The 25,407-nt window shown below is 42.1% G+C and overlaps 1 protein-coding gene across 4 annotated transcripts in view; it reads left to right on the top strand.

Moving 5' to 3' along the window:
• The window catches only part of DLG2 (discs large MAGUK scaffold protein 2), a 2,548,136-nt gene that overhangs the window by 2,245,392 nt on the left and 277,337 nt on the right, over positions 1-25,407 (top strand). For all 4 annotated transcript variants that reach the window (XM_029602231.1, XM_029602229.1, XM_029602228.1 and 1 more), the window contains one exon: positions 10,483-10,597. In XM_029602231.1, coding sequence (XP_029458091.1) covers positions 10,483-10,597 — 115 coding nt within the window. The remainder of the gene's footprint in view (positions 1-10,482; positions 10,598-25,407) is intronic.

Here is a 25,407-nt window from a genome sequence, read left to right as displayed (position 1 = left end):
AGGACTAGGGCTAAAATCAGGAGCAATGTCAGACAATACTTTTTCCCAGAAAGAGATGGGGAGGACAAAAACAGTAACTGAGGCTGGTGGGGGGGAGAGGGGGGAGGGGGGGAGGGGGGGAGGTCCACCCTGCTGCCATTAACATGATGGCGGGGTGGCATTTCGCCCCCTCACCCTTATCCACGCATGAGGTGTTAGGGTTTGGAAGGGGAGCCGGCCTGCTAGCCACCTGATTGGTGGATTTCAGCGGGGAAGTGGGGTGGACGTGGAAAAGATTTTTTGGCGCCTTTTTTGTGCTAATTTCACATGGGAGATATTTGTTTTCCTCCCTTTTCGGTGCGGTCACTGCTGGCGGCTTTTCTCCCCCCCCCCCCCCCCCTCTATTCCTGCATTCATGTTAACGGTGGTTGTAATTCTGGCTGTTATATTGCAGTGTGTGTTGGGGACAAACCCGAGCCTAGCTGCTGATTGTTAAAGGGATAAGATTCAGCCCTGCAAGGTGGGCATGATGGGGCATGTGTACCTGGGGGGGGTAGGGGCTGCCATATGAGGCAGCTAAATAGAGCGAGGTCACTGTTCAGGCTGCAGGGTGGACCATTGAGCACAGCGGGAGCACTGGGGAGGGGTATAGGGTTCACGGCAGAGGAGGGAGTAGCAGTATGTCACTGGGGTTGTGGTGGCAGCTGTGGGTAATTTTGAAGGGGAGGGCTGTTGGTAGTGAGGGGAGATCCTGAGATTGGTTTATGCAAGGCTTGAGTTATGGTCTTGTAGAATATACTATGGCCTTGTTAAATCCCAATATGCTTTCTGTGTGTTTTTTGCAGGGGAAAAGGGAGAGGGGAGCATCCCATGGGTATCCCACCTTACCCGTGTTAACACAAAGGATCGCTAGTGGCTAGGGGAAAGAAACAGTTGAAGGCAATTTGTTCAGTTGAATTGCAGCTGTCTATGGAGGTCATTTTCAAAGGCTTATCGCGTGCGATAGCATGCTGGGGGTGGAGTCGGGGCGGCGAGGGGAGGAGTCGGGGCGGCAAGGGGAGGAGTCGGGGCGGCGAGGGGGTGGACTCGGTGATGTTTTCGCTGGCGGTGATAAGGTTAGTAACCTTATCGCCAGTAGCGCGCCAAATAGCGCCACCTTTCACGGTGGCGCTATTCGGTGCGAAAGCCAGCAGCGAAGACACCGCGGTGGTGCGAAGGCTACCGGCTTTCGCAGGCCCCCCCCCCCCCACCTTCTGTTTTCGCAGGATTCATCATTCTGCGATAGAATGATGAATCCAGGCCTATAATTGTTAGGGTGCAATGACAGAGCCAAATATCTTCCATGGGGGAGACTTAAGGTCAAATGTAAGACGCAAGCAAAAGTGAGGCAAACAAAAAAATTATATGTAAAGAGCTTCCAAGACAGTTTGCTGGTTCAGTTCTGAAGTGATCAAATCACACAAGAATAAAAAAGCTAACGGTGACCACACAAATTGTGGCAAAGCAAACATCGTAGGGTATCAGATAGGACTGGTCAATATAATAGAGTAAAAAACATGATGCACAGGGGGATTCTCGTAAAAATCAAAAGCTCAAGCCCAAACTGTTAGGTCAAGCTCTCATTAAAAAGACGATAATTATTGGGCCTCCCCTAAGCATAATTCTTTTCATAGGAATTTTCAATAATTTGCCCATAAAATCATGTCCCAAAAACCATAGGGGTAGATTTTAAACATTGCGCGCGCGCTACCCAGCACACACACATGGACGCGTGATTTTATAACATGCGTGGACTGGGAGGGAACTTCCCTTCCCCCTATCCTGCCCTCACCCTATCCCTGTCCTAAATCCCCCCAAATACTTTGTCCTACCTTTTGCTTCTGCTTCTGAGTAAGAGCAAGTTGCGCGCTCGGCAACCTGCTGGCACGTGATCCCCCAGCACAGTGGCAAATGGCTGGGTAAACCCCCGGGTTTCATGAGGGTAAGTCTTTTAAAATCCGGCCCATAGTCGTTTTCAGTATCTCACATGTGAAAATATCTTACAAATGTGAAAAAAATATGTAAATACGTTTTCCAAACAGATTTCTGATGATGAATACTTTCCTGAAAGAAAGATGATCCTCAGGGTCCACAGAGAGCTGGAATAAAATGCTGCCAGAAGTTCAGCCTAATAACAGCAAAAAAAAAAAAAAATCACTGATAAACATGAAGAAAATGTCCATATATTTAAAAAGAAATGCATGACATAGGCCCATGTTTCAGACTAAATCTGCATTAAAAACAAAACAATCCTTATGGCATCAAACAGCGTGGCCATACCGGTCTACATGTATATTTAGTGTTGAAAGGCCTTTAAATCCACTTTCCTGAATGATATCCTCACCATTATCTGAAGTCAGATCATCTATGGAGGAGCCTTTCTGCTAATATTTTCACCATAAGAAAGGCTAGTGTAGGGAGCCCTAGCTCCAAGGATTCTTTTGATTCCAAATTATCATACATGAAACCATACTAGGAAAGATGAGACCTTACAGTAGTAAATAAGGTCTGTGCCTTTAAGGCCCAGAGATTCAGAGGTGAACACCTTCAGGGCACCTTGCACTTCCCTGGGATCCATTTGCTCTTGCAACTATTGGTCTGAATCTCTCCTTTTGGAAGTGCCAGGGATTTTTATAATAGCAACCATGGGGGCTGTGTAGTTATTGAGATATGAAGTGAAAGACCCAAAGGGCTAAATTTCAGATCTGTGCTAGCTGGTCTGAGAAATGTAACATTTAGAACTTAACATACATGCAAATAAATAAAGGCTGCCTATCATTTCCCTAGGATTCTGTTGAAATGACTAATCTGGATCTATTCTTGTTTTCTGGCTGTGTGGCAGTTTTCAGTCTCTGATTATGGAATCTAATCCTCCCTTCCTCCCCCTGCCCCCTCCCTCCCCCATTCCCCCACAATTGGGAAGGGGATCAAAAGTTCCAGTCCCTGCTGAGCACTGACCCACTCATTGCAGGGCTGGGGAACACAGATTCTCTGTTGAGGATAGGATAACCTGCAGGGTCCTAAGAGGATCCCATTCAACAAATAATCTGGTCCATACTTGGGGTGTTGTATTCCAAGCAATGATAGATTTTATTGAGAAGAATAAAAAATCAGCATGCAAAAGTACAGTCCAAAATACAAAATCAAGACAGGAAAACAGCTTAAGTTCCAGAAATCACAAAAGATGAATACAGTTCCTCATGTTTCTTAACTGGACTCCCTCATTACTCTTTGAAAAGCCCCAGACTCCTCAGAGTTCCACAGAAGGGTTAGAGACTCCTCCTCTTGTACCAAAAATTACAAATGGGCTGGTTTGCCAGGAACAAATCTCTCCCTGTGGTCAAAAGGCTGGATCTCCCTGTCAAGCCCATGCCACGTGCATTAAAAGGAATCCCCTCTCCTACGGGTCAAGCTGGAACCTCGAGGCCGAGTGCAGCCTCTCACCAGGCTTCCTCCAATATGTCGCCCTACATCATCATCAACATCACTCAGAACTCCTCAAAATCCCCAACTCTGGACTCCTCATCGATTCACCTCCTAACCTGCCCCATCCTAGTTTAGGGGATGACCACCCTGTCACCCCTAGATGACCCTGCTTCCCTTGGAACCTCCCAATTCTGTAAGATTTCCCAGTTTGAAGTATAGTGCAGCTTAGCTGGCATCACAGGAGTAAATACAAATTTTCAATGGTAGCACTAGCAGATACTAGGCCTTTCCTAAAGGCCACCTGCAAAGGATGGTGTGCTCTGCTGTTCCATTCACAATCATTTGTGATCAAAAGGCTACAGAATTGGGTGCATACTTCCAGATCTTGAGTAGAAAAGGTTTTCAAAAACAGAAATACCACTCATGCAACATAAACCATAATCTTGACATGCAGACAATGTAAAAATCTACAGTTTTGCTGACAGCACTCAATGCCTGAGGTGCTCAAATCTCTCTCTGAAGCAATAAATACAGCAGTAACTTCTAATGGATGCTCTGGGTGCTGTTCTCTAGCAATTCTTGTACAGGGATAGCTTGCAGTAAATCAAATTCACCTCATAAATCTTTTTCTTTCCTTTCCTAATGAACACATGTGAATGCTTTTTGGAGAATTCATTCATAAGCTGAGCAGGAGATGTGAATGGACAGACTGGATAGGCCTTATGGTCTTTATCTGCTGTCATGCTCTATGTTTCTATAAATATTGAGGTCTATTCTATAAATATTGAGGTCTATATTCAATCACTGTCTGGATAGCAAAGTAAGCCAGATAAACTTAGCCCACTAACTTTGGAGGTATATTCAATATTATAGCTGCACTACTGAATATAGCAGACCACCTTACAATTAGCTGGATAACCTTATCGGGCTAACTTTAAGACTGCTGTTTGGCCCAATCAGACATAGCTGGCTAACCCCTAGATGCATCAAGCCGCAATTTTTTATCGGAGGAGGGGTCCTATTATCATGAGGAGGGGGGGGGAGGGGGTCGCCACGATAGTGGGGCCCATCCCCTGAAAAAATATTGTGGCTCTATGGCATATTCATTTCTCTTGCGGTCAAACACCACAGGACAAAAACGTACCTAGTGGCCCTTTAACATGACTGACCCCCATCCTCAAGGGACTGCCATCACCTTAAAGGGCTGCTGGCCCCTCCCCCAAATGTCATGGTCACATGAGTTTGAGCAGGGGTCAGTGCTGACCCCCCCCCCCCCAAGTCAACCCAGGGCTGCCAATCGAGGCGGCCCCAACTCCCCCAAAATGTTAAAAATTGAAAAAAGACCCACACGGTGACATCCCTAGCCCCCCTTTCCCTCCTCCCCAAAGTCAAATGTGGCCCCAGCCCCTGATCCCCTCCCCACCCCCAAAAGACATCCAGATTCTGATCTCCCCATCTCCCAAGTGACAGTGATGGTTCCCCCCTCCCCCGAAAAAAAAATGTGCTGTGCCCCAATCCTACCCCCTGAAAGGAAAATAAAAGTACTTTCCTGACCCCACCCCTTTTTCTCACCTCCAACCCCCCTAGCACTTAAAACCGGATCCCACTTTAGGGCCAGGTTTACCCTCTCACCCGGCCTGGTTGGCACCATTTTCCAAAATGGCACTGACCTGACCTTGCCCCAGCCATGTGAATAGTGAATCGGACCCTTGGGAAGGGAGGTTGAGGGTGGGACCGAGATACTGCTTTTTTTTTTTTTTTTTTTTTTCCTTTCAATCGGGGAGCAGTCGCCCTCACTTGGTGGCTGGGGGGAATCGGGATGTCTCTTGGGTAGTGGGGAGGGGGGGGGGATTGGGATCGGGGCCCGGGGCCACATGTAACTTTTGTGGCAGCCTGAACAATGGCCTCCCTGGCCAGAATTTCTTGCTGGGTTGGCTCTTAAGGAGGACCAGACCAGATAGCTATGGCTGAGAGACTTTCTTATATACTCCCTCACCAATGGTTTAAAAAAAAAATTCCATGCAAGGGAAAGACGCTAGTGCCAACAGTAATCATGGCATTATTATTATCAGCTTCACTGCTTACTGTGAACCAAACTGATGCCACCAGCTCATTTCACTTTGACCAACTAGTGACTTACGGCATGTAAGGCATAAGTTAGCCACCCTGGAAGATGTGCTTAATTGAACCAGGGCCTACAGTCTTTCACAGACTGAACCAAAGTGCAGGCCTGAGCAGCACATTGAAATCACTAGCTCAGTGTGCTGTGGCGGTCAAAAAAAGCAAACAGAATGTTAGGAATTATTAGGAAGGGAATGGCAAATAAAACGGTGGTTGTCATAATGCCTCTGTATCGCTCCATGGTGAGACCGCACCTTGGATATTGTGTGCAATTCTGCTTCACCGCATCTTGAAAAAAATATAGTTGCACTGGAGAAAGTGCAGAGAAGGGCAACCAAAATGATAAGGGGCATGGAGCGGCTGCCCTACGAAGAAAGGCTAAAGAAGTTAGGGCTGTTCAGTTTGGAGAAGGGACGAGTGAGGGGGGGGATATGATAGAAGTCTACAAAATCATGAAAGGACTTGAACAGGTTAATGTAAATTGGTTACTCTCTCAGAAAAAAGAAGGATTAGGGGCACTCCATGAAGTTAGCAAATTGCTTATTTAAAACAAATTGAAGGAAATTCTTTTTCACTCAGTGCATATTTAAGCTCTAGAATTCATTGCCAGAGGATGTGGTTATGGCCGTTAGTATATGGGTTTAAAAAAGGTTTGGATAAGTTCCTAGAGGAAAAATCCATAAACTGCTTTTAATTAATAAGCAATGGAAACTTGAGATCTATTTAATGTTTGGATACTTGCCAGGTGCTTGTGACTTGGATTGGCCACTGTTGGAAACAAGATGTTGGGCTTGATGGACCCTTGGTCTGACCCAGTATGGCATGTCTTATGTTCTTATGTGTTTTCAAACATGTGACTTTTAAAAACTGTGAGAAACTACATAGTGAGAAGAGACTGGTATTATTCTTCTATCATATGTCTGTCTGCACCTCACAATTTGCTGGTATACCCCAGACACATGGACTGATAAGCCATGGCCTTCACCACAGCTTTGTATCCAGCTATGAGGCTGATGCCCTCATTACCAAAGGTGAGAGTATGCATATACATCTGGCTTCAGAAGATGTCACCAATCCAATGCCACTAGATGATGGTGATATCCAATCAAAGATCAACATTGGGATCCTATGGAACAGAATATGCAATCAAGGCCTGGGCAAATAAAAAGACTCTGGACTTCACAGATTTTCTGCTGCCGTCACTACTGTCACCATTATAGAACTTTCCAATTGCTGCTGTTCACATGAACCCCATGCCTGCGAACTAGCAAGCTTCCAGATTGAGCTTCTTGCTAAGCACAGTCTGCTCCATTAACCTTGGAGTAGCCGCCTTGTCAGGCGTGTCAATCTTATTCCTGCAGGAACCTTGGTAAGCCAAGTCCTTCTTCACCCCATTCCTGCTGACATAACTCGAGAGTCCTCTGAGTTTTGCTACCTGAGACTGTAGTGTAACCTGCCTTGTGCTTGCTGGAGTTGTGGCTGGACTTCCTCCATGCTTGGAGACAGGTCCTGGATCTCTATGAGCCACCTACAGATAAGGATGAGATAACTGGCTTAATTAACCTCAGCTAGGTTAATTAGTTGGCGTTGCATGTTGATAAGTGCAGGCTGACTGAGTTAATGCAGGTTTGTTTGCATAACACGTCTTAAGAGAACTTTGTAAAACTTAGAAACAAAAAAATAAAACTATACTATATCAAACCTTGTATATTTTTGCTGCCATGATAAAACTGATTAAGTATTTATTTATTTATTTAACATTTTTTATATACCGAAATTCTAGCAACAATGTTGCTAATCATTTCGGTTTACATATAACATTGGAGTGACTTAAAATGCGAGTCTTACATGGAACAGGAAAGTACCTCACAAAGTTATGTTTCTGCTCCCTTAAACTAGTGAACTAGGATTCCGGCTTACCTAATAAATTAGGTAATCTATTCTGAAACTAAATTACCCTACAGGCAGTAATTGTGTCTCAGTTGGACTCGAAACAGTAGCTTAAGAGGCACCATGCCGTATATTCCTTTGTCAGTGCACTGATCCATCCAATTCCCCTAATCATTTTCTTTGTTGCATCAGATATTTCATGTTTGAAATAAATTTGGATTATGAAGTTAATGGCATACTCACTGATTAGGAAAAAATCTCAGCTGTGAGGGCAGATGATGCTCATTTCACTCAGAATCTTTATGTAGCAATTTTAGATCAAGTCATTCAATTCTTTGAGATATTTTAGTTATTTTCTTTACATGTTTTCTAGCCTGTCTTCCACTCCAGAAGCATACATACTAAAGGCTATTTAAATTTTATCAAATTTCTAGAAAACCATTCTCAGAGTCTGACATCTGCAATTGTCTAATTTTCCAGCTAGTTCTGAATCTCTCAGCATTGTCTCCCACAAAAGTTAGTTTTTTCCTCCGCTAACTCTTTTCCCTGATCATTGACCTCTTTTACACTAGATGCACTTTTATGAGTGTATTTATTCTGAAGATAGGTTTTCTCCCATGCAAAGCTTAACACGGTTGTTGTTTTTACAGTACCGATTAAAAAATCTTCAAGAAACTAAAGTTATTTTAAGTAATTTAAAAAAAAATAAAACAAAAGACTGGAAATTAGCTACTTCCTTCAGATGGACTAGAGAAAGGATAGTCAAACTACTTCATTAGAATAGAAAAGATAATATGGTTTTTATTTTGACCTGATGAAGGGAGCATTGCTCCTGAAGCTGGTCAAGAAATGTATCAAATTAGTCCAATAAAAAGGCATGACCTTAAGTGATTTCTGTTGACCTTGTTTGTTTTTTTTCCATGCATTGGAATGGATAAATCCATTTGAAACCCAGAGCCTGAGAAAGATTAATGCAATAATGGGTTCCCTTTCAATAAATTGTCCAAACGAAGCAGAACAATTAAAAAAAATAGCAGAGTGCACTGCGTTGTTCTTGCATGAAACAGAAAACAGAGGTGCCTGTAGGCTGGGGATGTTGTGCCTTCCTTCGCTGGCAAACTTCATGTGCAAATAAGCTGGCAAGGTGTTCCTGAGGGTCAGCTGCTTGATCTCTTATCGTCACTCCATAAGACTGAGATCCGGACCCGATACTTTCCAAATCTCAGACGTATCGTGTGAATGATGCTGACTGATTCATGAATGTCAGCGGGGTAATATAGTAATTTCTTATCTCCATTCTTTGCTGAGCAGCACCAGTTGAGCAGTGATGTCACAGTATTGTCTATTGTTTTGTATGGGGCTTCTTTTAGGGGTGGGGAGTGATTATTTAATTCTTATACTTGTTTAATTTTAGTTTTTATTATTTTTAAAGCCATATCAGGTTTTTAATTGGAATGTGTTCTAAGCACAGAGGGTTCTTACAGTACATATTCTGATAAATGAAGGCATATATCCTTGCCCTAAAAATGTGCATCAGAAAGAACCTTCACTATGACTTATTAGAAAACTATCAGATCAAATTAAAGTACCAGCTTGATTTTCTCTTTTTCTTTTATATAAAGTTTGGGAAAGGTTTTACTTTCAATCACAGCTTTCCTAAGCAAACTAATGAAGGTCAAAGATGACTATAATCCTAGACTGAAAACCGATCTTCTCAATATTTCTGCATTGGAATAAGAAATTGCTCAGAACGGTTCCATTTGCAAGCAGAGGCTTTAGAGCAAAAATCAATGTTACCTGAGGTTTTGTCTTGGCACAGTGTCTGCCAGCTTTATCAGAATTGCCAAACTGCCTAGAGACCAGATTTGTAGAGCAAAACGTCATGCGCTTCCCACAGGAAGAGAGGTTCGGTAGGGGAGAATAGAAAAAGCAGGGCTACAAAAAGCAGAAATATATGCTTTACGAATGTAAGTTCAAAAGCCAGGAATAGCCAAAAGTCTTCCTCCAAAAACAGAAAGCATTGGCCAGCTAGCTCTTCACAAATGGACAGAGGTTGCATTTGGGTAAATCCATCCTCCAATAAAAATAGTGGATGTGCCAGAGAGTTCAGATGACCTGACTGACAGAGAGATGATCAAACCTCCCTGGGAGATAAAATTTCCTCTTTGGTTGTAGGCATATGCTTATAATCCTGGGAATTTTCCTGGTTAAAAAATGTCTATCAAGGTACAAGCCATAATGTGATCAGTTTAGTAGATCATAGTATATCAAATTGTCTGGCAAAGGCATCTGATCCAGTCCAGCTGCCGAGGATGCCACCGAGCTCCTAGATAGATGGGTAAACGGTTACAGTCCCTAAGGATTTCATCTTGATGAATATATATAGAAATACATTTTTAAAACAGGGTCAGTGTACTCTGATTAATGCTGTAAATTTTCATTCTGGATTATCTTGAGAACCTGATCACTTCATCACTTTTAAGAATCAGGCTTGTCTGTCCCACTCTGTATAAAAAAAAAAAAAGCCTCTAATTCCATGGATGTTTCTTTTCAGCCCTGTCCTTTCTAACCCTACAGTGTACTGCTTATATATTAGGTCATTGTTAGGGTTAGAAACAAGAAAAATAAGAACCAGCTGTCCTATAAATATTGGTATGAGTTTTAAGTTCAACTTGGCACTAAACTTTCAGCACTTATGATCAGTGGAGAGTTCAGTCTGACTGCTTCTAAGCGAAGCACATTTTACTGTCATGCAAAATGCCTTACTTTGCTAAGCAAAATTGTCTTTTGAAGAGGACTTTAAACATCTACCTGATTTCAAAAGTAGCGTGTCTTGAAGAATGCTTATTTTGCTTACTGTCTATTTCTGTGTAACCTTGTGCTGCTTTTAAGACCCTGTTATAACACTGATGGCATCCCTGCATACCACCGGCAATCACCAGATCGGCTCTTCTAGCGATTTTTTCTGGGGGTTTACAGCTCACATAACAAACTTTGGGATTTTTTTTTCTTTATTTTTGTTCTCAGAGTACGCTCGATTCGAGGCAAAAATCCATGACCTGCGCGAGCAGATGATGAATCACAGCATGAGTTCCGGGTCTGGCTCCCTGAGAACTAATCCGAAGCGATCACTCTACGTTAGGTAGGCATGCACTGCTTTTCCATTAACAAATTATTAGTTAATTCATGCCTGGTTTCTACATCTGTCTGAAGAAGAGGTGTCAAGATTTGAAAGCTTTGATGAAAGAAATTGTAGGAGGAGATGAGAGGCAGGTTGTAATCTCCAGTAGGACTGGTGCAATTTGAGGGACACTGAAAAATGGTCATTTTTGTTGTTAGAAGGAACTATTCCTCCTAAAATGAGCAACTTAAGCAGCATTAAAAAGCAATATTTGAGTTTACCAAACATGTACTGCATAATTTTTGTTAACCCCACAAGACTGCCTAAAGTAGTCAATAGCCCCTACAGTCAGCTTGATAAAAAAACTCAAAATATTCCTGCAGATTCAGTGCCTTCTGTGATTACTTCCCTATAATTCCTCAGAACAGTGAGAAATACATATCTTAAGGCCAAAAAAATAGATGACCTAACTATAAGACTTACAGGAGAAGCGATGAAGTAGAGACAGGCAAGCTGATATTTTGAATAATCTAGCTTGATTTTATTTATTAAATTAATACTTAGCTAGTGTATTACACTGTATATCAAAAGCAGTATAATTGAATTCTCAGTTCATTATTGCACCAATAAAGCATTCTAATAATTCTGTGATTTGAAGGCTCTCCTTAAGCATTACAGCTAAGCAGTATTAAAGTTTCCCTTTCATAAGCCTGCTGTTATTTGATATAAATCCTTAAACTGTTGCCAGTTGGCACCCTCTCAAAATCAATTATATTTATTTTAGCAATAAACATAATTCAAAACCCAACACTGACTAAATCAAACAAAATATTGTACAACCCTTGCTTGCTATTAAACATGAGATAGGCAGGAGGGGCTCTTTTCTATAGTGGGGAAATATTCGAGACCAGGGTGTGGGTGAACATATAAAGTTAATTTCCGTTACCTCTCAAATAAGACCACATACACCATGAGTAATTGTTCCCAAACAACTTATCTCTTTCCTTCCACAAAAGATTTGTAAACTTTTAACAACAGCATTTACAATCTATTCACATTCCATCTTCCTTACGTTTAATATAGTAACATAGTATTGACGGCAGAAAAAGACCAAATGGTTCATCCAGTCTGCCCAGCAGGTTTATTATGGTAGTAACTGCCGCTCCATGTGGGTCGCCCCCAAGCCTTCTGTTAAGGGTACCGGTAGTAACTGCTGCTTCGTGCAGGTTACCCCCAAGCCTTACATTTAGCATAGTGATATTAACAATCAAAACCAAGCCACTGCCAAACGCATAACAAAATTACTGCTAGCAACATTTTTACGGGGCGAGCAACCTTCTTGATAATTCAGACAATGCTGCTTGAATGTGCTTTGCTTTTGCACTTGGCAGTAGACTCGGTCCTGTGCTTTTTTTTTTTTCACATCTGTGTATAAGCACTCTGGATTGTAAAAGTCGGGGTCCAGCGTTGGCTGTCATCAGAATCCAGTATCCCTCCCCCCCCCCTCCCCCGCCATCAAAGCAGAGAGCAATGGTGCAGTTGTGTCAAAAGAATCGAGGTCAATTGGTTAAGGTTAGTAATCCCCCATGCCTTCCCTTAAAGGTACTAACTGCCGCTCAGGCTCCTTTATCTTATTTTATCTTCTTTATTCAATGATTGAAAGACTGACATTTCTTACACTCAGCCCTGAGCACTTTCCATTTTCCTCCAACCCCCGTCAGATAATTTAAGAGGATGATCATTACCTGCTATCCATGAAGGCTCAAGCACAACACAATCACTGGCAGATCTGTTTCAAGCTGAAAGTCTCTTAAAGATTATACATGCAGGTTATCTCACTGCTTTCAAGGGTTTCTTTCTTGACAAAGACATGGAAGAGATTAAAAGCCTTCTTAAAGGGTCAGGAGAGAGTTTTACACTCCTGAGGAAACTCCGCTAGCTGCATACTCTAGGGCAGATTTTTAAACGAGCGCGCACGGGGTACATTTGTTCGTGCTACCCGGCGCACACAAATGTACACCCGATTTTATAACATCCGCGCGCTGCCGCGTGCATGTTATAAAATCCAGGGTCGGTGCACGCAAGGGGGTGCACACTTGTGCACCTTGTGCGCGCCAAGCCCTAGGGGAGCCCCGTTGGCTTTCCCCGTTCCCTCCAAGGCCGCTCCGAAATCGGAGTGGCCTTGGAGGGAACTTTTCTTCCGCTCTCCCCCACCCCCCAGCCCTACCTAAATCCCCCCCCTACCTTATTTCAAGGAGGCGTAACTTGCGTGTGCCGCAATATGCGCATATATTACGCATGTAACCCTTTGAAAATCTACCCCTGAGTCTCTAAAAAAGACTGGATTGTAACATAGTAAAATACTATGCAGATAAAGTCCCGGCAAACAATCTGTGTTCTCTCTCTCTCTGTCCAGTGGCACCAGAACATACCTCTTTTCCACTAGGAGTCCTCCTATACCTCCCTACCAACTCATCTCATATGCAGAGAAATCAAGGCACGGACAGGACTAGAACACTCCCAGTTTGTAGAAATGGCAAAGAGATTCTACAGCTATTACAATTAATCACAGCCTTTTGACAACCTTTGATCCCCCAAAAAAGTAGCAAAACCAAGGTTTATTGTTCTATAATTGTTGATCTATAATGCATTATCAAAGTCCACAGAAATTTTCAAGGGACATATGGATGTATATAAATAATTCATTAGAAGACTACACGTTATGTGAGGACATATATTCTAGTGTTTAGAGCTTTGAATTATACACTGTAAGAGATTGAATTGTAGGGGAATGAAATTAGTGAGCAGGAACACCAGTGTTCAAGATTTCAACAATAGCTAGCTCATTTAAATCTTTTTCATAGTTTAATTTTCTTGAAAAAATACAAAAAAAAGATATCAGAAGTAAAAGTCATTCATTAACCTTTTGTTTGGATTGATAAGAAGAGCTGGTGTACTGGCTCTGAGGTCCTTAAAGGTTTGGTTTTAAAAAATATATTAATAGGGAAAAAAAAGTTTGCAACTGAATGTGATTGTCTTGCAGTGGTGAATGCGGGCTAGGGAAGAAGCACATTTTAAAAGAATATACAGGGAGATGCATCAAGCTGCAGTAGGGCTCTAACGCACGTTATATCACATTTATCGCGCAATATACGAGATATTTTGCATCTCCCCGCCCAGGTTCCCTCTCCTATTACAATGACCTTCTTTGTGTGTGATTTGCATGCTTAAATAATGCAAATGCATGCAAAGAAGATCATACTTAGGCAATCCTATGCAAATATTTGATCACGGCTGACTGAGAAGGTGGTCGCAGCCAGGATAAAATACATACGCCTTTCTGAAAAGTGGTAAATGTGAGACGGGAGCCCCAGGACCCTATCGCGGGTTCCAAGACTCCTGCCTCCCATTTAAAAAGCCGGCTAAAAATTTTTTTTAAAAGAGGCACGGCAAATGGGGAGGTTGAGAGACGACTGGCGACCCCCTTTCTCAACCTGGGGTCGCCAGTCAACTCCTCCACAAAATGTAAAAAAAAAAAAAATCAATACACCCGCGTGGCAATGGCCCAGGTCCTCCCATCCCCTCAGCAAGTAAAAGGTACCACATTTACATTTATAAGCGTAAATTTCTTATAAACTAGCAACTCACTCGCATAAATGTTGGACCTTTTTGTACATGTACAGATGTACTCACGGACCCTGATTTATGCACGTATGCTGAGGTTTCTCAAACAAGCTACGCACGCAACTTTTGAAACTTCACCTTAAGAGTGTGAATAGCAACCTGAACCACCCTCTTGCCCTGTGGGGAAATCAGAAATTTTAAACTTCATCTTGCTGCAACACTTGCACATTCCTTATCACTGCTACCTCCCCCCACCCCCCACCCCTAAAACCAGCAACTTCAGGACACCTACCTCATCCTAATGCTATGTTTAGAAAGGCTTCTCCTATGAACTAAAATTTAATCCCTGTAACACAACCCCCTTATAACAACATGTTCTAGAGACTGATCTGCACAGCTCTGTATAGAGACCTAAGCTTAAGCCTCACATTCTGCTTGCACTTAGCATGGTAAAGATTGACCTCTGCAGGCAATGGTAGAGCGAGGTGTGAGTAAGTTCGGAGCATTGAGCCGTGCCTCATCCTTTGTGTGAGAGTATGATGGTAAATTCTGACCGATGCAGCATGCTTTGAACCTCTTGAGCTGGAAAAACATGACATAAACAGTGATGATGGAGTTAAGATACCTTACTATCCTAGCCTTTAACAATTTACAGAGCTCAAATTAACCGGCCTGGAGTTACCACCCAACTTATTTCTACGCTTATGAAGCGAGATGATATCTGCTCTCCTCTAGTCCTCTGGAACCTCTTTCATTTCCCTCTTTTGAAACTAAAAACAGGATTTGACATTTCTACTTCTTGATGCCTCTTTGCCCATTGAATTAATAGTGGAGTTACTAAATGACTTTCATTCATCAAGGACAAGACGAGCTGCTCCTGATTTTTCTCCATTGCATTTCCAATTTATTTACGTTTTACTAGAAGTCTGGGTTTGCAACAGAGCAGAATCAGGACTGGCTCTGTCTGTCCCTGGTGACAGTGGTTAGGTGTGCCTCCAGGAGTGGGTTGAGAAACACTGATGGAGAAGTCTAAGGAAGCTATATAAGCATGTCAGTTTCTTCAGGCTCAACTTTAGTTGGACCCCCAAGAAAGGCAACAAGGCAAAACAGCAGTACCAGGTTCTTCTTTCTAACAGTGATGGACAACATATGCATCAAGCTTCTCCTGTTGACATCTGCAACCAATTTGACCTGGTTGGAAACTCTAGAGCTCTGACTAGAAAAAAAATAAGTGCTCCTATGAGATTCATGTTGATACATGGGTGGCGGTGACTGAAACATTGTTGAATGAGTTTTATTAGCACAGAAAAACAACAAAAAATTGTTTTTGGTGATCGCAGAAAAGAATGCTAGAGCATTAAAATATCAGAAAGCAGAACTGTGTGACTCTGTTGGCAGTTTAGGAATGATTGCTGGTTTCATTCCAGAATTTTAACAGCTACAGGGAACAAAATATGCTAGAAATCTGTTCCAAATAGGTAGTTTTTGAAAATTGCTCCTTCAGATATTTAATTGATGGTAAAAACAAGTTTGTTTTCAATTTCCTTTATCAAGTAAGTCACAGTACTGTAGGAGAAAACTGTGACATTGCTGTATACTAAGCGATAATTTGGAATAGCTCACAAGGTTGCATGGTACATGCACGCTTTAGTACATGCGTACCCTGTAGCTAAATTTTCAAACGGAAACTTATGTTTCCTTTGAAAATGAGTTGCAAGCTCACACATACGTACAAGGGGACATGTATTTTTCACCTTCTGATGGGGAATAAAATAGCGGACGTACATTTGAAGATCCAAATATATGCAAGCCGTTTACTTTCCTGACCTAAGAATGCCTTCCCCTCCACGGGGAAGCCTTTTATTAGCATGACTAAATGCATGCATGCTGGGAAAGACCTGTGTAACTTGTAGCTGCTCTGAGGTGGATGGTTTTGAACCAGAGCAACCCAGGTAAATTATTTTTGTACCCAGTTAGATCCCTTTCAGAATTGTCCTCTAACTGATTAGATAGAAATTTTCAAGTAACTCCTGGGCCAGTAGCTTAAGCTTTGCTTCAGAACATTTGACTTTGTATCTGTGATGCCCAACATTCAAAAACATTTAGCTGGATATCTCAGAAGTTAGCCAGCTAAATTAATATTTAAGAATATGTCCGGCTAAATTCTAGCAGACTAATACGCTAGGCAGCTAGAATTTAGTCGGATAAGTTAGGGGTGCTCTGGGGACATAATTAGGAGTTAACTTAGCTGGCTAACTTTGCTATCTGGACTATGTCTCAATATGGATCTCTCTCTCTCTCTGTCTCTCTCTCTTTCATAAGTTTCTTTGCCAACTTTAGTCTTGTGCATGTTTAATTGTGAACAGTTGGTGTATTCTTGAATCTTGTTGTCTAGACACTGCTTCTTGTGATGCTACTATTTCTCATAAAAGTAGGCTTGCAAAAGCAAAAATTAAAAATATCTGCAAAAGTATGTATGCCATACATTGCACGATTCACATTATAAAGTTGTGCAGGGAAATAATTTTCTTACAACAGAAACGCTTTTGTTGCATGCGCTCAGGGCATGCTACATGAAAACTTGAATCTGCTTCTCTGTCTCAGGGTGGGTGTGTTTTATTTCAGTTTGTAGGGCACTTTTAATCAGAGCTGTCTTACAAAATTGCAGACAAGCGAAATTTGGTGTAATAGTCGAAATCATAAAGCCAAGAGTAACAATGTGAATGCTTCTTGAGTAGGGATATGTGTGTATGTCCACAGTTTGTGATGCCATGTTTGTGGGCACATGTGCAGAGTAGTATAAGAACATAAGATCTTAAGATTTGCTGTATTGGTTCAGACCAAAGTTCCATCAAGCCCAGCATCCTGTTTCCAACAGTGGCTAATCCAGATCCCAAGAACTTGGCAGGAAGGGAAAAGGTTGATAGATTCCTTACTGCTTATCACAGAGATAAGCAGTGGATTTCCCCAAGTCCTCCTTAATAATAAGTTATAGACTTTTCTTTCGGGCACCTGTCCAAACCTTTTTTAAACCCAGCTACACTAACTGCTTTTACCACATCCTCCAGCAACACATTTCAGAGTTTAATTATGCACTGAGTAAAAAAATATTTTTTTCCTCTTTGACTTAATTTATTACCTAATAACTTAATTGCGTGTCCCCTGGTCTTTGTAGTTTTTGAAAGAGTAAATAACCGATTTGTATTTACCTGTCCCATGCCAGTCATTATTTTATAAGCCTCTATCATATCTCCCCTCAGCTATCTCTTCTCCATGCTAAAGAGCCCTAAACTCTTTAGTCTTTCCTCATGGGGAAATCTTTCCATCTATCATTTTGGTTGCCCTTGTCTGTACCTTTTCCATGTCTATGAAACAATGAGTTGGAGGGGGGAGAGTGAGAGAAAAAGAGGAGGAGCATAATATAGAGTGGTGTTTCCTAATCCTCTCCTGGAGGCACACCTAGCCAGTCAGCCACAATGAATATGCATGAGATAGATTTGCATACTCTAGGTCTCCAATGCATATTATGGATATCCTGAAAAACCTACTGGTTAGGTGTGCCTCCAGGAGTGGGTTGAGAAACACTGATGGAGAAGTCTAAGGAAGCTATATAAGCATGTCAGTTTCTTCAGGCTCAACTTTAGTTGGACCCCCAAGAAAGGCAACAAGGCAAAACAGCAGTACTAGGTTCTTCTTTCTAACGGTGATGGACAACATATGCATCAAGCTTCTCCTGTTGACATCTGCAACCAATTTGACCTGGTTGGAAACTCTAGAGCTCTGACTAGAAAAAAAATAAGTGCTCCTATGAGATTCATGTTGATACATGGGTGGCGGTGACTGAAACATTGTTGAATGAGTTTTATTAGCACAGAAAAACAACAAAAAATTGTTTTTGGTGACATTAGAATTTTCATGGTAGATCCCTGATTTGAACAGGGTACACTAAGGTCAAAACTGTTTATTAACAATAGCAAGTTATTCACTAGATGACAGCCATTTTATGATACCATGCAGACATTTTTGCTTCTGGCATTTTTGTGGTTCTCATATTGTTTTAATTGCACTGTGGTGCTTAACGACTATCTGTCATTTTCTTTGGTTATTCCAACTTTCAACCAAGCTAAATTTTATGATTTTTTTTCTTTGTATAAGAGAAACTATGATTGTTAGTATTCAAAAGTATCATGCTGGATGTAGATTAGTTGATTAGCTGAACTTGGTGATTTTTACCACTTCTTGCTCATTTTGTCCAAGTAGGAAGTTAAAACAGCTCTGATACTTTATCAACAACAGGTAAGTGCTGTTCAGTGCTATTCTTACTCAAAATGACTTGTATGGAGAGTAACGGAAACCCTATTAAGAGGGTTCCACAGTGAAACTAAGCCAGCACCCATGATGTCAGGGTTGGTTCTAGAGTGCTTGATCTGCAAGGCACATATGCAAGATAAGCAGTCCAAATGTGCCAGGATTTGAAACCCTGAAGGGAGAGATCCCTGAGCAAAGAGAGGGAGGTGATACATCTTCCCATCAAAACACATTGCAGCAAGGAAACAGGAGGAACAAAGTGAAAAGATGCTTGAATATTTGACCGAACGAGACAGGGGCTCCCTCTGAAAGAAAGGCTCTTTGCAGCTATGCTTCACTTGTTTGCCATGCAGACATCTGCGCCAGAGGTCCGGAACGATGTTGTCAGACTGTATTTCACAGGATGATTTTGATAAGGCTCTGTGCGCCGTGTAAAAGGAAGCGAGTCTAATGACCCTAAAGACATCCATTGCAGAAAACTTCTCACTTGTGATGGGAAGTTAATGACTGCATTTGTCTTCATTCCATCTCCTCTTATCGTGTTGTTTTGCTGCCAGTCTCTAATTACAAGAGCAGGATTTTTTAACCCTAGCTGTTTTCTTCCTGGACTTGTCGTCGTATAAGATTCATTAGTGTTTCTTAATTGTCTTGTTCAGCTAGTACATTGTAACTTTAAGAAATACAAATCAGACAGGGTAGAAATTGCATTTTTTACTTTTTTTTTTTTTTTACATTTTTCTTAAGTATAAGAAAATAAATAATGTGTGCACTGAAACAGATGGCTCAGAAATCATGTCATGCTTTATTCATTGTAGAAAATTATGATGCATTAGTGAATTTCATAATATGAATCTGATACATCACAGAAGATTACAGCCCTTAAGGAATTACACTTATCATTGTTAAGATATATTCCTAAGTAGTATGGAGTGTAAGCCTTGTGTGAGCATCTCATTCTACTGACAATGATACAAGTTGAAGGAAGTATTTCTCTTTCTTTATTCTTAGCTCATCCTTTTGATTAGTTCAAGATATTATCTTGTGTATAATGGTGCCATATTGTTAACATAATATTCCACATACTTTTTCCCTATGCATATGAATACATTATTTTGCAATGATTGTCATCGAAATGTATTTAAGAAGTTTTTAAATAGCACTTGACAATAGCACGGTAAGAATCTTTTTATTTAGGCATTTCATTAGTTTTCCGGTTCTTTTTCTGACTGTAAATGACTGACATTTTTTAAACTTCTACACCAGTTTAGTATATGAGCCAATTCATCTACATTTAATAACTCAAGTGGTGTTTTAGCCCATACATACTCTTGGTTTAGACGAGAAGCCTACCAAAGATCACCGGGTGTTCTTTATACAGGGGCTACCCCCAAGGAAGCCGCTTTTGGCAAAACAAGAGGGTTGTCGGGGGCAATTGACATCATACCCAGGAGGCACAACTTACCTATTTATTTTCTGATTTATTGCAAGTACTTTCTGGATAATACACTGGCTGCTCATTTTTTGTACTTTCCAATATTGTCATTGTAATTGTTAAGGTAAAGCATGTTTCTTGTTTAAACGGTTTTTGTGTTTATTATTACTGAAACTCACTTAGATCTGCTTGAAAGCAATTGTGCCTTGATGACCAAGCATGGACAACAATTGTATTAAGCGTTCACACCATAGGAGTGCACAGTCTGCAATTGATCTATGTTTAACTTATCAATACTTATTTGTATACAGGGTCATATGATTGTTTGTGCTACATTTGTTAACATTAAGGTGTTCATTTATTTTAAATTTTTTTGTGAATGATCAATAAAAATTCATGTTTTAATTAATACCACATTAACAATACTAGTGTTCTTTTGTCCATTCCATGGAATGTTTTTCTGCTTGTTTATTGAGTACCTTATACGATTACATATTACCTGGTCTTTTGTATCTATCTATCTATCATATATATAAAGTTCTACTTCAGAAGAAACCACTCTGAAATGCATGCCATCTCTGACATAAATCAGATTGCACTGTACTTACATAGTAACATAGAAAATGATGGCAGATAAAGACCACTGTCCATCCAAACTGCTGAGCAAGTTGCAAATTACCCCCATGCAGAAGTGTTACATCTAAGAACATAAGAAATTGCCATGCTGGGTCAGACCAAGGGTCCATCAAGCCCAGCACCCTGTATCCAACAGAGGCCAAACCAGGCTACAAGAACCTGGCAATTATCCAAACACTAAGAAGATCCCATGTTACTGATGCAATTAATAGCAGTGGCTATTCCCTAAGTAAACTTGATTATTAGCCGTTAATGGACTTCTCCTCCAAGAACTTATCCAAACCTTTTTTGAACCCAGCTACACTAACTGCACTAACCACATCCTCTGGCAACAAATTCCAGAGCTTTATTGTGCGTGGAGTGAAAAAGAATTTTCTCTGATTAGTCTTAAATGTGCTACTTGCTAACTTCATGGAATGCCCCCTAGTCCTTCTATTATTCGAAAGTGTAAATAACCGAGTCACATCTACTCGTTCAAGACCTCTCATGATCTTAAAGACCTCTATCATATCCCCCCTCAGCCATCTCTTCTCCAAGCTGAACAGCCCTAACCTCTTCAGCCTTTCCTCATAGGGGAGCTGTTCCATCCCCTTTATCATTTTGGTTGCCCTTCTCTGTACCTTTTCCATCGCAACTATATCTTTTTTGAGATGCGGCGACCAGAATTGTACACAGTATTCAAGGTGTGGTCTCACCATGGAGCGATATAGAGGCATTATGACATTTTCCGTTTTATTAACCATTCCCTTCCTAATAATTCCTAACATTCTGTTTGCTTTTTTGACTGCTGCAGCACACTGAGCCGACGATTTTAAAGTATTATCCACTATGATGCCTAGATCCTTTTCCTGGGTGCTAGCTCCTAATATGGAACCTAACATCGTGTAACTACAGCAAGGGTTATTTTTCCCTATATGCAACACCTTGCACTTGTCCACATTAAATTTCATCTGCCATTTGGATGCCCAATCTTCCAGTCTTGCAAGGTCCTCCTGTAATGTATCACAGTCTGCTTGTGATTTAACTACTCTGAATAATTTTGTGTCATCTGCAAATTTGATAACATCACTCGTCATATTCCTTTCCAGATCATTTATATATATATTGAAAAGCACCGGTCCAAGTACAGATCCCTGAGGCACTCCACTGTTTACCCTTTTCCACTGAGAAAATTGACCATTTAGTCCTACTCTCTGTTTCCTGTCTTTTAACCAGTTTGTAATCCACGAAAGGACATCGCCTCCTATCCCATGACTTTTTAGTTTTTGTAGAAGCCTTTCATGAGGGACTTTGTCAAACACCTTCTGAAAATCCAAATACACTACATCTACCGGTTCACCTATATCCACATGTTTATTAATCACCTATATCCACATGTTTATTAATCTAAAGTTAATGCAGGTTAACCAATTTTTTTCATTTCCATCCTCTAGCCTGTAGGGATCTGCAGTGTTTGTCCCATGCCCTTTTGAATTTCATCACCATTCTTGTCTTCACTACCACTTCCAGGAGGCCATCCCGGGCACCCAGCACCCTCTCTGTGAAGAAATATTTCCTGATGTTGGTTCTGAGCCATCCCCCCTGGGGTTTCATTTCATGATCCCTAGTTCTGCAGTTTTCTTTCTAGCAGAAAAGGTTTGTTGTTTGTGCATCATTAATACCTATCAAGTATTTGAAGGCTGTATCATATCTCCCCTGCACCTCCTTTCCTCCAGGATATACATATTCAGATCCTTCAGTCTCATCTCATATGGCTTTTATTGCATATCCCACACCATTTTGGTCACCTTTCTCTGGACTGCTTTCATCTTGCCCTTATCCTTTTTGGGATTAAGCTCTCCATAACTGAACACAGTATTCCAAATGAGGCTTCACCAAAGACCAGTACAAGGGCATTATCACCTCCTTTTTTCTCCTGCTTATTCCTCTTTCTATGCAACCAACATCACTCTGGCTTTTACCACCGCCTTGTCACTACTGCGTGTGCCGGCTGTGGCAGGCCTGCAGCCAGGCCCTCTTACCCTCTGCTGCCTAATCCAGTGTCTGGCTCCACTTCCCTTGTGGCTGTAGGCCGCTGACTCCATCACCGGGCTGTCCTTGGTGCTCCTGGTTGTACGGCGGACTCCTGTGCTCTGCGGCAGGCCTCTCTTCGTGGTCTGCGGAGAGATGCTGCCGTCCAGCCCCACACCCCTCCCTAGGCACGCGCATGCATCTCTGATTCCTTTAAAGGGCCCGTGGCGGGAACTTGGCCGCGGCCCCGGATGATGACGTCGCTGAGACTGGTATATAAGGCCGGGCTCAGCTCCTGTTAGTCGCCTTTGCAACAGGTCTCCATGCTGATCGTGTACTTCGTTGCCTCCTGGTGATTCCTTTGTGTTCCTGATTCCTGATTCCTTCGAGTTCCTGTTCCTGGTTTGTCTTCTTTGTTCCTGTGTTCCTGCTACCCAGCTTACCCTTCGGATTGATCTTCTCCTGGACCCGACCACTGCTTTGCCTGATTACGCTACTGATCTTCTCCTAGTCCAGACCTTTACTTTGCTTGACCACATTACTGATCATCTCCTAGCCCAGACCTTCGCTTTGCCTGACCACGCTACTGATCATCTCCTAGTCCAGACCTTCGCTTTGTCTGACCACGCTACTGATTATCTCCTAGTCCAGACCTTCGCTTTGTCTGACCACGCTACTGATTATCTCCTAGTCCAGACCTTTGCTTCGTCTGACCACGCTACTGATCATCTCCTAGTCCAGACCTCTGCTTCGCCTGACCATGCTACTGATCTTCTCCTAGTCCAGACCTCAGCCTTGCCTTGCTACCACTTTTTGATTGCCACCTGCCTTGACTTCAGCTTGTGAGTATGTGGGTTACAGAATGTGTGTATATGAAAGCAAAAAGTCTATGCACACCCCCAGCAATCTCAAGGTGTTTCGAATCAAAAGTTCCTAAGGGAGATCTGGGGACTTTTTATCCTTATTGGTTTTATTTATAGGGTGTTTGATGTATCTGCTGTTTTGAAAATTTAAAAAAAAAAGTTTGTTTTTAATTATTGGATATTTTATTCAGTTGTATTGAAATATATATTATTTTTATTACTTTGATTTTACTATTAATATTGATTTATATTTCTTGATGTTATTGTTTGTTGTATGAGAAATGGTGGCTATTCTGTTTTTCCATTGTTGCACTGCATACAGAGTATGGCTTGTTGAGGTTTCTGGTTCAGTTTTGGTCTGTACATTTCTATTTATACTTTATGGTCTCATTATTCTGTGTTTGGTGAGAATCTTTCTGTGTTCTGCACATATGACCAAAATGAGGTATTCTGCGAGCATGTGATTTCTGTGTAGATAGTTATAGATCCTTTTGTTCTGGTTTCCTAATAGGCGATGTATTGGTATTTTAGGGCCTGGTGTAATAGTTGCAGTGTTGCTTTTTCATAGGTAGGGTTGTTAGTGTTTGAATGCTAGCAGCTAGTGCTATTTTGGTATAGGAGGTTTGCTATATTGTAATTTAGTTTACTCAAGGCTTTCTGAGGGCCAAGCCCACATCCAACTGTTACGCCCATCGGTCACAGATGGCTGTGACCATTAATGCTCACCTCTTTCGTTGTTGCCTTGACATCATTGGGGAAAGTGGCTGCCTCCGCCAGCTACCGCTGACCTTCCTGGCGTTCCCAGGACAGCGAGGGCGTTGGCGACCGCCATCTTGCCTTCGGGATCACTTAGGCGCGCGTGCGTACAGGCCAGTCTTAAGCACATCATGGTGGGAACCTCGGGGGCGTCCCCTCCGGATGACATCTTCACCCTGCAATACGTAAGCTGACTGGCCCTGCCTATAGACGAGATAGCAAGGAGTTCCCTCGTTACTGAATCTGCTTCACTCTTTTGGACTTCCTCTTCCAGTCTCTGCACTTCAGCGTGAGACGCTCTGGGTACCTGCTCCTCGGGGGCCCTTCCTCGTCTCTGGCTATCCGCTCCTCAGAGGGCCTTCTGCCTTGGACTGCTGTCTGTTCCTGTTCCTCAGGACCTCCCTTGAAACTACCACTCTGTGAGTACCTTGACTCCACAGACCTCTACTATACCAGTCTTATTGTAGGAACCACTCTGGTGTATCCAGCGCTGCAGACCATTACCTCATCATCGCTACAGGACCCTCACCAGTGTATCCCATACCTCGGGCCACTACCATACCATCTCTGAGTGAGGAATCCCTCAGTGTACCCTGCGCTGCAGGCCACTACCGCATCACCACTACGGAGAGACTTCTTTGGTGTATCCCGCTCTGCGGACCATTACCGGATCTCCGCATCCGAGGTATTCCCTCTGGGTATACCTCTCTGCTCAGACTTTGTTACTTTTCCTGCACCCCCCACTCTGCGGGCTGTGCCTTTCTACCTCTTTAAAGACTCTTTCCACAGCTGTGTCTGATGTCTGCTGAGACCGCGCCGCCCTACAGTGAGGCTTACAGGGCTCCTCCCTGTGGGTGGTCCCATCTCTCACCTTGGCCCAGGGCCCACACACCAAGTCATAACACCAACATGCATAACAATACCATATGAGCTCCAAGTGTCTTTTTTTTTTTTTTTGCAGGGTTTTCTGGTTGGCACCACTTCAGTACATGTAAATATAATATACATGTTGCTGTAAATGATATTTTTACCTCAGAAGACTCTATTGAATATCTTTTTCATGTAGAATCTGCTAAACATAATCTATAATTGCGTGTGGAGAGGGTGCAAGGTTGTAAGGTTCACCTAGGGAGCCTTATACTCATGCACCAGCCATGGCTGCACTGGCTTCATGTGGGAAAGCAGGATTCCATCTCAAACTG

Source organism: Rhinatrema bivittatum, chromosome 5, assembly GCF_901001135.1.
Source record: "Rhinatrema bivittatum chromosome 5, aRhiBiv1.1, whole genome shotgun sequence".
In the NCBI taxonomy this organism is placed as follows: Eukaryota; Metazoa; Chordata; class Amphibia; order Gymnophiona; family Rhinatrematidae; genus Rhinatrema; species Rhinatrema bivittatum.
The sequence above is the reverse complement of the archived record's forward strand: the minus strand, read 5'-3'. Positions and strand labels throughout refer to the sequence as shown.